This window comes from Mytilus californianus, unplaced genomic scaffold, assembly GCF_021869535.1.
Source record: "Mytilus californianus isolate M0D057914Y unplaced genomic scaffold, xbMytCali1.0.p SCAF_3, whole genome shotgun sequence".
Taxonomy (NCBI): domain Eukaryota; kingdom Metazoa; phylum Mollusca; class Bivalvia; order Mytilida; family Mytilidae; genus Mytilus; species Mytilus californianus.
This window is the reverse complement of record NW_026262679.1, coordinates 98,200,420-98,213,468: the sequence shown is the minus strand read 5'-3', so window position 1 is coordinate 98,213,468 and position 13,049 is coordinate 98,200,420. Positions and strand designations below refer to the sequence as shown.

The window sequence follows — 13,049 nt, the reverse complement described above, 5'->3', positions numbered from 1 at the left end:
AGAAAAAAACTCTTTAACGGTAAATACAAAACCAAAATTCAAATTGAATGTGACTTGCATTTAATGTTTCATAACATTGTGTTAACATCTAAAAAGTTTTGTCAAACAGAACTTTCATTATATCTTGGAAACCACCGAATAAAACTTTTTAAATCTAACTTAACCTGTATTTTATGGTCCATGATTTCGTGATAAAATTTCAAAAGGTTTAATCAATTAGTACATTAATTATCATTCAGAAACCAAACTTGTGACAGACATGTACATCAAAATATCCACACACCTCTTTAAACATAATTTACTTTCAGCAAAATTTTGCAAGGCATACTGAAAGTGTTCAAGATAAATTTCGTCTTAAAATTTTTTGGTGAAAAGAAAATGATATACTTATTAATATTGGTCTTACAGACTGATTACAATTTTGTAGTAACAGTTAACTGCAAACCCTGTATTTTATGATTTTACAATTTTTTTTAATATAGAAAGATTTCACTTCAAATACATTGTAGTATTCCTAAATTTCATGCCAAATAATTAGATTAAAAAAATTAGTAAAATGTTGTAATAATTTGACTGTTTTAAAACACTTACAAGCTCTCCATTCATCAGGATGTTTGAAAGGGAATGCTAATCCATTGTCAATAGCTGCTACACTGATGTCAGGATTGTCAACTAAACTCCATTCACCATCCTGAAATATAAAACCTCTCAAAATAAAATAAGTCACATTAAGTTTTATTACAAATTTATCTGGAAACAAGGTGATTATTTTTTACAAAAAATGATTTTTTACAAAAAACGAACTAAGACTGAAATGTACACATTATGGATTCAGAGACGTTAATTACAATCGTATCATTCCACTATCAAAATCCCAGTTAGATGTTTTCTAGTGAACTTGGTAAAAAAAAATACAGAACTAAATTTTCCATATGCAACTCATAAGTGAACTGTGTAAAAATGTTCATTTGTTTTCTAACTTTGTGCCCCAAGTTTATTCTAATATTTTCTGCTAGCAGTACCAAAGGAAATGTTTTCATTTACAAATCCATAAACATCCATCATGTTCATATCTTATACACAAAAACACATTTGGTAGAATACAGTTCTCAGATGACAATTGAAGAGACATTAACTTTTTAACAATTAAATGCAACTATTGTGAATTTAAACAGTTACGTGCAGTCAGCAAAATGTGATGACTTTCAATAAATATCAATGGGATGAATTAGTTGGGAGTATGTTGCATATACAAAACTTTTTTATCTTTTTAAACACAGATATTGCATCCCGGGCATGTATTTCTCCTATAAAGAATTAAAATACCAAAGCAGGGTTCTCACTAATGCAAGTCCATGAGTCCTGAACTCATCATTTTCAAAACTGGTGAGTGTAAAGATGCAGAGATTGTAAGTTTTAACTGAGAACATATTTCAACATTTTATAACTAAAGTTTCAAAAATAATCTGAATTTGATGTCATTTCTATTTGGTCATGAAATAATTATAAATTATGTAGGTATAAATAAATTATAATGAAATTATAAATCATATAGCAATAAAATTTCATATTATCACTATTGGAATCTGTGGCCAAAAATAATGAGTCCCTGGACTCGCCTTAAAAAATTCAAAGACAGAACTCTGCCAATAATGTGATTGTGGTAGTGACCCTTCTGAAACTGATGTGGAAATCAAGACATTACAAAAAGGCAAATCTATAAATGGAAAAAATCAAAATGGTAAGTTCTTTTCACTTGTAATTTGATCAATTGCAAGCCGCTTAGGGATAAGCATAGTGACAAATAAGGGAAAATGTGAAATTATACTTTAATAAAATGCTCCGCTGGGGCGCAGCTTGATACGACCGCAGAGGTCGAACCCTGAACAGTTTGGGCAAGTATGGACACAACATTCAAGCTTGATACAGCACTGAATTTGGATTGTAATTAAATATTTGACACAGCATAGGTTTCTGACACAGAATAAATGTGGTCTAAGAACTTAAATTTTTTTAATTTATCTATTCAAACCATATCATTATTATTTGCCTTAATATATAAATCAGAAATATCCAATTTAAAATGGAAAATTTTAAAGAAAAAAAGGAAAAAAAAATCCCCCCCCCCAAATTTTTGAACCCCCTTACGATTCATCACCCCCAAACTCAATCCCAGCCTTCCCTTTGTGGTATGGTACCTTGCAGTACACATACATGTGATGGACTGTGAAACTAAGATCAGGAGTTTTGGAGATTAGGACTCAGATCAGGATGTTTTTAATCAACATAAATTCTGTCGTAAATGTAACTGTGTGCTGTAGAAATTGTCTGTTAAAGTGTGTTTTCTTCAACTTTCCATCCGAATGTATTATGTTTATAGTACCTTTGTACTTATAAATTTTCTCTATCTTTTTAAACTTTCAACTTGTTCAATCTAACATTCTTCTTTTTCAGTATGATCTTTAAATTTTTTAGGTCATATCTTTTTTACCATTATTCATTGCAATCAGAACATTTGCTTATCTACCTGCAAGTAGATCTTTTATTTTTATCTTTATGCAAGTAATTTTTAATGCATGATAAGTTACACATTCAAACTGTGATCATGGGTCATTGTTATTATATAAATTTCAATTTAAGCCTTGAAAGGAAGTATAGAACCCTCAAATAATTTTCAAATTATTATTTTTTTATTCGTCCTAAAACATTTAAAATCATTTAATTACCATCCTTTTATGATTATTTGTTCAATTTATATTTTATTTATATTCTTTTAAAAATTTACATTATTTAAAGGAAAGTAACTTAAAACAGGATAAATCAAGGAAGTAACCCAACATTCATTTTAAATAAACAAAGTTTTATTACACAACGACAGTTAGCCTGAGGTAAAAATCGTTTATTACCAGTATGTTTGACACCCAAGGTGACAAGTGAGGCCATAAAATTATGCATGTTAATTGATTTACAGGTAAAATATAACTTCAGTAATGTCAGTTACACCAGATATGTTGGGCTGAAATTTTTCATTCATGAAATATTTCATACACAGGATTTTTGTGTCTTCAACGGGAGGTCGGGAGGAGACCCCTGAAAACGGGATTATTGTACTCCCGTCGGGAGATTCACATGTATGAACTGTACAATTTCAGAGAGATCCATACACTTGAACACAAGTTATTGTCTGGAAACAAGAAAAATGCTTGTTTTTTGGCCCCAAATTCCTAAACATTTAGGGCAATTACCCCCAAACTCAAACCCAGCTTTCCCTTTGTGATATGGAACCTTGCAGTACAATTTCATAAAGATCCATACACTTACACACAAGTTATTGTCCTGAAACTAGAAAAATGCTTGTTTTTTTGCCCCTTTATGGCCCCTAATTCCTCAAATTTCTAGGGAATTATCCCCAAAATCAATCCCAGCCTTCCCTTTGTGGTTTGGTACCTTGCAGTACAATTTCAGAGAGATCCATACACTTGAACACAAGTTATTGTCTTGAAACTAGAAAAATGCTTATTTTTGGCCCCTTATTCCTAAACGTTGTGGGCAATTACCCCCAAAATCAATTCCAGCTTTCCCTTTGTGATATGGAACCTTGTAGTACAATTTCAGAAAGATCCATACATTTACACACAAGTAATTATCGTGAAACTAGAAAAATGCTTGTTTTTTGCCCCTTTTTGGCCCTTAATTCCTAAAATTTGGAGGCAATTACCCCCAAAATCAATCCCAGCATTCCCTTTGTGATATGGAACCTTATGGTACAATGTCAGAGAGATCCATACACTTACACACAAGTTATTGTCATGAAACTAGAAAAATGCTTGTTTTTTTCCCCTTTTTGGCCCCTAATTCCTAAAATTTGGACGCAATTACCCCCAAACTCAATTCCAGCATTCCCTTTGTGATATGGAACCTTGTGGTACAATGTCAGAGAGATCCATACACTAACACACAAGTTATGTCAGGAAGTTACAAAAATGCTTATTTTTTGCCCCTTTTTGGCCCCTAATTCCTTAACTGTTGGTACCATAACCCCCAAAATCAATCCCCACCTTCCTTTTGTGGTATTGAACCTTATGGTAAAATTTCATAGAGATCCATTCACTTAAACTAAAGTTAGAGTGCGAAAACCAATGTGTCTTCGGACGACGACGACGACGCCAACGTCATACCAATATACGACCACAAAATTTTTTTGCGGTTGTATAAAAATAGCGCTATATATCTACTGATGTGAAGTTCTATTCTACATACTGAAGTCAGTACTAATGATTTATTGACTTTCAGACAGTGATTTAGGAGAACAAGAGGATACCATAAAACTACCCCCTGGCCTATGTACATAACCATGTTCTGAAAAATAGTATCCATAGTCAGTTTAAAGAATCATGAAAATAGACTTAAAAATATGAATTTAAGGACTGCAATAAGTGAGTATACTTGTGAAAATCTATAAGTGAATTCTTAAATAAAGGAGAAAAACTACTTTAACAAATATATAATTTCGGTTTTTCAATAAAATCTTGATTTTGTTTTATTCTTAACTAAGCATGCATGTTGTACTAAGCATATCCCCACTTGAATGTGTATTAGTTTATAGAGGCAGAGGTAAGAAATAAGGGTTAAAAATATAGAGGAAAGTTTAAAGAGGAATTTCATACATTAGGTAATGGTTTAAATAAGATCTCTTAACTGACAAATAATCTATATTCAAATTAAATATAATTATTCAAAAAAGTATAATCTTTGCATGCAGTTAAAGCTGAAGCTGTTTAGTCATAAAATAAGATGGTATTTTCTTTTCAAGTTCACACTCCATTTTTCTCTTCTTGTTTTTTATTTCTATTATAACCCACCTCTATATCTGTCCCTGAGCTGCCTCGTGATGACACTGGGTCATATTTTATTAACCAGTTGTCATTTCCTCTATCTACAAGATCAATATATAATATTTTTTTCAGAAATTGTTAAAGTTTATGAAGATTTATTAAGGTCCAACCAAATTAAAGTTTCATACTTTCTTCTACAAAGACAAAACTCCACCGACTTTAAATAAGGGCTTTGATAAGTCCACTGACTACAAATAAGGGCTTCTATAAATTCACGGACTACAAATTAGGGCTTCTATAACTCCAATGACTACAAATTAGGGCTTCTATGTAAACTCCACAACTACAAATTAGGATTCTATATAACTCCATAGACTACAAATTAGGGCTTCTGAAGAGGTCTCTTGTTCATTTTCATATTCATTATTCAATTTCATTTAATTCGCATAGCCAGCTAAATAGGTTTTAAAATGTTATTGTCTGGAAACCAAATGTCTTCAGACGACGATGACATCACCATACCATTATACGGCCGCAATATAGTCCAATTATGTATTGAAAACGTTGCACTAATAACAAATGTAAAATATTTAAATCCTTAAAATTGTGCCTTACACTTTAAACCTCAATAATATTGTGTACAACTATCATATGATGCCAGTTCTGTTCAACATGTTTATTTTTGCTATTCAAAGTTTTAAAGTTACTAGACAGATTTCTATATGCCATCATTATGCAATATGCAGATATTTGGTAGTAGTAATTCATTAGAAACAAGTCTAGACAAGGGTGATTAATAGCTCAACATATAGTATAGACACTTATCTTCTGTGGAAGAATAGATGTTGACCATGAACTGTTTCTTCTGTATTTTTATATCGCTGTCTAATCAATATACTGTAAATTCAGAAATTGTTGTATGCATTTATTATCACGAATTTTGTAGAATGGACTAAAATGACAGATTAATTATTGCGATTCCAGAAAAATCTGCATGCAGATGCATGTATTAGATATAAAAATGGGAGTTCTTATTATTGCGATAGTCATTCAGTCGCTTTATTCGCATCAATAAAAACCTCATTATAATTTCTGAATTTACAGTACATCACAACAGATGCTTCTATTACATGTAATATGATTAACTATACCTGTGTTTCTAATTATATAATCTAATACTACAAGTCTTTCAAATAAATGCTGTAATCTTGTCGCTGTAGAAATTGGGAGATCTTCATGATCAAATTTTCGAAGCCAAAAATCTGCATCTTTGAAATCAGTCACAAACAGTTGAAATGAACCAGTCTGCAAAAGAAAAAGTCCCTTATTATATTAATTCTTGTAAAAAAAGTTGAACTGTGGACTATTGCTCACTAATGATACTCCTTTTATAAGTATTTGGTTAACAGGAAGTTGAAAGACACAGTATTTCCTGAGAAAAATATGACAAAAATTTCTTACATTGCCATCTATGTGTACAAAGAATATATATGTATCTGTTAAAACAGGGAGTGGATGAGCCTTGCATTTGACTCGCACAGTAAAGCATGCTCACATAAAGTTTAATAACAAATTTCAGGAAGCTCTGATTTGTTGTTCCTGAGAAAAATGTGACCAAAATCTTATGGGAATGATGGGACAGATGGAAACTCTGACAGAAGGAAAGAGATCAACGTAAACCAGTATACACGGCCTCCTTTGGAGTAGGGGTATAATTAGACACAATGATGATTATCTGATGAGGAAAGGCTCATTCAAATGGACATGTTGCCATTTTCTATCTGAACAACACTTCAAAAAATAATGTAATAGTAAACTAAAGCCTGTGTCGCTCACCTGGATCTTCAACAATGGCCACTATTTGGTAAAAATCATCATGAAAGAGCAATAATTCTATACAGAGTTAACTAACAATTTCAGTCATGTTGACCTATTTGTAGATCTTGTCCTGTTGGTCATTTTTGCTTTTTAAAGTTTCTATCTGTTAAAGATTTCAAGATAATAGGCAATAAACTGCTTCGCTGAGCGCAGCTAGATACGCCTGCAGAGGTCCAACCCTGAACAGTTGGGGCAAAAATGGACACAATATTCAAGCTTGATTCAGGTCTGAATTTGGATTGTAATTAAATATTTGACATATTATAGGTTTCTGAATAAATGTAGTCAAAGATCTTGAAATTGGTTAAATGAATTGAATTTATATTCAATTAAAGATTTCTTGCTGTTGTGCAATACTTAGTAAATCTGTTGTCAGACTATAAACAAATAAAGTTCAATTAATTCTCAATATCATATTAGAAATTTATGAAAATAAAAAGGGAGCTTACATCAATAGATATAAACAATTCACCAAAGTTTCTTTCATTTTTGAGTTATTGTCCGAAAACTGGAAAATTACCCCTTTTTTTAATGAATAAAACCCCATAACTCAGAAATGTAAAATGTAAAATTTATTAAATTCTAAAGGGAGCTTACAGCAATACATACAAACAATTCACCAAAGTTTCATAAGAATTGCTGAAAGCATTTTTGAGTTTTTGTCCGAAAACTGGAAAATCCCCCCTTTTTTTATGAATAAAACCCTGTAACTCGGAAACATAAAATCTAAAATTTAAAAAAATCAAAAGGGAACTCATGTCAATAGATATAAACAATTCACCACAATTTCTTGCAAGTTCTTGATTTTTTGTCCGAAAACTTGAAAATCCCCCTTTTTTTAATGAATAAAACCCCATAACTCGGAAACGAAAAATCTAAATTTTATAAAAATCGAAAGGGAGCTCACGTCAATAGATATAAACAATTCAGCCAAGTTTTATGCAAATTGGTTAAAGCATTTTTGAGTTAATGTCCGACATGTTGACGACGGACAGACGGACGGACAGAAGGACAGACGGACAAAGGTATACCATAATACCACCCGTAAACGGGCGTATAAAAATGAACAAAAAATGGTAAAATATGTCAGTTGGAAAGCTGACCCTGGTTTGACCCCATTTCTTAAGACAACAATGGAAGTCATGTGACTACCATACTTGGGCATTTTTTTTTTCAATTTTTCTTTATTTGAAACGAGTCTGTGTCCTCCAAAAAGTCATATCAAATGAAATCAAAGCATGCTGTATGTTATAAATGTCAACTGTGTATACTTTCTGGAAGTTCTAACATACACATTGTTTTGATTTAGCATACTGATTTAGAATACGAAGCCTTCAAACCCCAGGTCGTCACTCTTTGCATCAATTTTTTTCAACACATACAAGTTGAAATTTCTTTCTTTATTTCTGGGGAACCTATGCTGAATTTAAAATATGTGATGAGGCTTTTTATGAACTGGCATATGTGAAATTTGTGCGACTTAACACACTGTAATACGCAAATGTGCCACTTCGATGTGTCGAAATTTCTGACGAAGAGGATCCGATAGTAATTTACGACTTACGTCCCTTTGTTGACCTTTTTCATGAACAAACTTATTTGTACTATTATATATATTTAGCACCATATGCTGTTATTTACAAGTGAATATTTTTAAAATAATTATTTATCTATCATTTTTTAAACACGGTTTCAGGACTGAAATAGGGCTTTAATATTACAGTAAATGTTACTCTGGGCCATAATATATCATTACTCAAATTAACCCTTCTGCAATTTATGCTTTGTTTGAGGATATATTAAAGAAACCACAACCTTCCATAAACCAAGGAATCTTTACAACTTATCACAGCTAGAGTCTTTTTTTTTAATGTCAGAATTGTTTTTTCTTACCAACATTCATGACATAATGTTAAATTTATTTTACATAGAGTGCATTTAACAGGATTTTGGTTCAACCATCATTTGAAATAGGTCTATACAGCAGATTTGGTGGTTACATTTGGAACGTGGTGATTAAATTTCTTTAACTACATGTATATTGAACTTTGTATATTTAAGTCATGAGGAAGTAATAAACTTTTGTTTAAAGGAAAAGAAACTGTACAAAGTATCTGAATATTGTATTTCACATCAAAGATATCAGGCTTCAAATTTGGTACACTAGATGTATATATATATATATATATATAGAATAATGGCATTTTTTTTGTATTTGATACTGACTTTATCCGCAAGAATGTCAAGTGAATTAGAATTTAGAATTAGGAAGGGCGAGCTGATATTTGAGCTGATGAAGTCAGTATCGAAAAATTAAATGCCATTATTCTATCAGCAATTTTGTTTTTTTGATTGAGAATATGAAATACAAATAAAATGAAATTCAGTAAAACTATTTATACATGTATAAAACGTTGTGATAGTTGTTCAGTTGTATGAATGAAATCGCATGCATTTCATTGCTAAGTTGATGCAGATGGACATGAACCTGTGACGTTGCTGCACTGTTACAATAACTTACATGACGTCATTGGCTAATATTTTGGAATATTATTAATTCGTATATTTTAACAAATTTGATTCGTTTAGGGATAGTCACATGTTAAACTATATTTTCGAAGGTAGAGAGAAAACGGCGGATAGCAAAAAGCATATTGCACAGCAAAATGCATATTGCACGGTTATTTTTAGAATATCTAAAAACCGATATACTTTGTGACGTCATGTAATGAATTTCAGGATATTGTTCAACATTTTGAAACAAATGACATCTGTGGTCGATTATTTGACAAATTTTTTTTTCAAATACATAAGATGTGAAACAAACAAAAAAAAGTAAATGAAATAACAACTAATATGTTGTTATTGTCAAGGAGACAATATAATATCTATAAAATTCCAACAAAATCAAATGACGATTTTGATACAAATATGGTCGAAAATTAATAATATAACAAATATAGCCTTTGTATGAGGTCAATACAGGATATATCGACCCAAAGAAGTATATCGACCTCGGACTTCGTCCTCAGTCAATATACTTCTTTCAGGTCAATATATCCTTGTATCGACCTCATACAAAGGCTATATTTGTATAGTATCAGGTCCTGTCCATGAGATAGAAAATTATTAGGCACTTATATCAAAGGGAAACTGTACAAATTGCCAATAAATATAAATATTTGGTGCACACTTGCTGTACACACTTGCTGATTCAGTAAATAATAACACTTGGTAATTATTTATCAGAGTGAATGCTGGTGCTTGTGGGTGATTCACTCTGAAATACCTCTGTATATTTAATAGATACTATGTAAATAAATCTGAGTAAAATCATTACATCACCAGCATGGGCTGTTTTTTGGAGTTACAAAAAAAGAATGGTATCTCTCTATAAAATAACACCAGCAAGGGTAATTTTTCACAGAATCATCTTATGTGTACTACATATTATATAAAACAAACCTTTGGTGGTAAACCCAGTCTATGAAATCTCTTTCCTATGGCTGGTACTTTCTGTAATATGCTCTGTTTTGTCCTGGATTTTAACCTGTCGATGTCTGTGTAATTAAATGTTTCACTAGATAACTTCACTACCTACAAACAGAGTGACATACTTTTTGAATGTACAATAAAATGAACAAATGTAGGAAAGATTGACACTACAGTATTGAACCTTTTTGTAATATATTCATTACCTTTGTGAATGATTTATTTATTTGTACATTTTCCTCTCACATGTCTCAATCCCCACTCTTACACCAATTATTAAGAATAAATAATCAATCAATTTTTATAAATAATTCTTCCTAATTCTAATCAAGGATTCTTATAGTAAGAAGAATTTGAACCTCATGGACAGTTTGCATACATTGTATGGAAATATGTTGTGTGGCAAGTTTTTTTCCTGAGATTTTCTTTCATGCATCTCATTCATTTGGCTTGATTGTAAAATGACGAAAATTTTCTCACTTCCATAATTAAGTTTGCATTTTGTAAGTATAATAAAACATAATAACATGCATGATTTGATACTTTTATGTTTAGGTTTATGACAGTTCTAATTCAAAATGACACTTAACAACATGATAATATTCAATATTTGCACATAAAAAGACTGCACATTTGCTCCCTACATCATCAGTATCCATCCAAATAGACAATCTACACTATAAATTGATGTTTCTCTTACCTTAGTTTTTGGGACTATATTCAACTGAAGTTTTGAGTCTACGAGACTAGCACCTGCCTCAGACAGGTATCCTTGGTTTGGGACTAAGCAATTTCTACCAAAACAACATGGGCAACAAATTTTATGCATCCATTTAGTCCACTTTGGATTGAGTTGGCCATATGGTTCTTCATCTTTTGGTTTGAACACACCAATAATTTTCTGAAAAAGAAAAGATGACAAGATTAAATTTCTACCACTAAAACATTACTCTGAATTTGAATAAATTGACATGTAATTTTAATCAACAAGAAAGAACTTCAGAAAAATAAAAAGGTTGCTTGCTCGACATTTGGTGACAAATATATTAGGTTGAAAATAGTAACATGGTGCTATAACACTGTGTAATTTTTCTCTACTTATTATATTAAAAGCAGTGGTATATATTTTAAGTTACATATATAACAAGTCTAAAAGGGTACAACATCACCAAAAAATAATAATAAAATGAACAAATGCTAAATATTTCGGATAATAGATATCCTTCATCAGTATGATCATGATGTAAAATGAATCATATAAACATGTGATAAATCTAGTCTGATTATAAAACAATAACAATCTTGAAATTTATACAATAAAAGTCAAAACTGAACATCATAGAGACGCTTGTACAATTCTAATTCTTTTTTTTTTAAACATGATGTAGGTTATGTAGCTATTTACAACAGAGACTGCAAAGATATGCTTAAAATAAAAATAGTAATGTGTGATATGAACTGGTACAACTCTAAAATTACAAAGGTGACGACGGTTAAGATGTTACAACAAGGATTGCGTGGAAATACATTCACAATAAACAGGACTGACCGATCCAAGCTAGTATAATATTTCAAATTTGACAACGGTAGAGTAATTAAAACAGAGGCTGCGTATTTAAACATCCCAAATAGATAGCAGTTTGATAATGATTAAAAAAAAAAAAAATTTTGACTAAGGTTAAATAATTGAACGGGACTGCGTACTTATACATCCCTCCCAAATGAATAGAACCCTGTAATTTAAACTGGTATAATTAAATAAATTGCTTCGCTGAGCGCAGCTGGATACAACCGCAGATGTCCAACCCTGAAAAGTTGGGCCAAAATGGACACAATATTCACGCTTGATACAGGTCTGAATTTGGATTGTAACTAAATTTTTGACACATAATAGGTTTCTGACACAGAATAACTGTAGTCAAAGAACTTCAAATTGGTTATATGATTTGAATTTATATTCAATTTATTGCTTTTGTGCAATACACTATGCTGTTGAATATTAACCCCCCAAAAAAAATATTTGAAGAAATTTTCTTTTACTTTCTGAAATCTGAAATGAGAAAAATTGTCCTCCCCCTCCAATTTTTTTCACCTCCCCCCTTTCCCTTATTCCCCCAAAAAATTCTTTCCCTCAAGATATGGTCAGTATCTCAATTCAAATTTCTAATGCAGTTTGCAACCAAAATTACCCATTTAAATACATCATAAAAGTTTTAAAATATAAAATGACATACATAGTCATGGCTAAAATTAATATTAATTAATAGTAACTGCTAAAAATAAATTGACAGCTAATCACCTCAAGACAATCATCATTTCTTAATACATAATTTACAAGCAGTGTAAGGGAGATAATCAAACAGTGTTCTTTAATTTGAATTGGATTACCTCCCTTACACTGCTTTTAAATTGTCTCAATTGTCCTTTAACCAGAAAAACCCTTGTTTTTCCCCCTTTTTTGCCCCTAATTACTAAATGGTTTGAGCCATAACCCCCAAAGTCAATCCTAACCATCCCTTTGTTGTATGGAAGTTTGTGGTATAATTTCAGAGAGATTCATACACTTTAACACAAGTTATTGTCTGGAAACTACAAAAATGCTTATTTGGGCCCCTTTTTGGGCCCCTAATTCCTAAACAGTTGGGACCATAACCCCCAAAATCAATCCCAACCTTCCTTTAGTGGTTATAAACCTTGTGTTAAAATTTTATTGATTTCTATTTACTTATACTAAAGTTATTATCCGGAAACCATCTGTCTTTGGACGACGCTGACGCTAGACGACAACAACGTGATACCAATATATGACCAAAAAATTTTTAATTTTTGCTGTCGTATAAAAAT

The 13,049-nt window shown here is 31.3% G+C and overlaps 1 protein-coding gene and 1 long non-coding RNA gene across 3 annotated transcripts in view; one reads left to right on the top strand and one right to left on the bottom strand.

Moving 5' to 3' along the window:
• Nucleotides 1-13,049, top strand: part of LOC127733329 (uncharacterized) — a 166,241-nt gene that overhangs the window by 90,338 nt on the left and 62,854 nt on the right. The window lies entirely within an intron of this gene.
• The window catches only part of LOC127733306 (phosphatidylinositol 4-kinase type 2-alpha-like), a 45,515-nt gene that overhangs the window by 14,986 nt on the left and 17,480 nt on the right, over nt 1-13,049 (bottom strand). For both annotated transcript variants that reach the window (XM_052242675.1, XM_052242676.1), the window contains exons 2-6: nt 10,906-11,106; nt 10,179-10,310; nt 5,987-6,140; nt 4,863-4,936; nt 592-691 (exon numbers count right to left, since the gene is read on the bottom strand). In XM_052242675.1, coding sequence (XP_052098635.1) covers nt 592-691; nt 4,863-4,936; nt 5,987-6,140; nt 10,179-10,310; nt 10,906-11,106 — 661 coding nt within the window. The remainder of the gene's footprint in view (nt 1-591; nt 692-4,862; nt 4,937-5,986; nt 6,141-10,178; nt 10,311-10,905; nt 11,107-13,049) is intronic.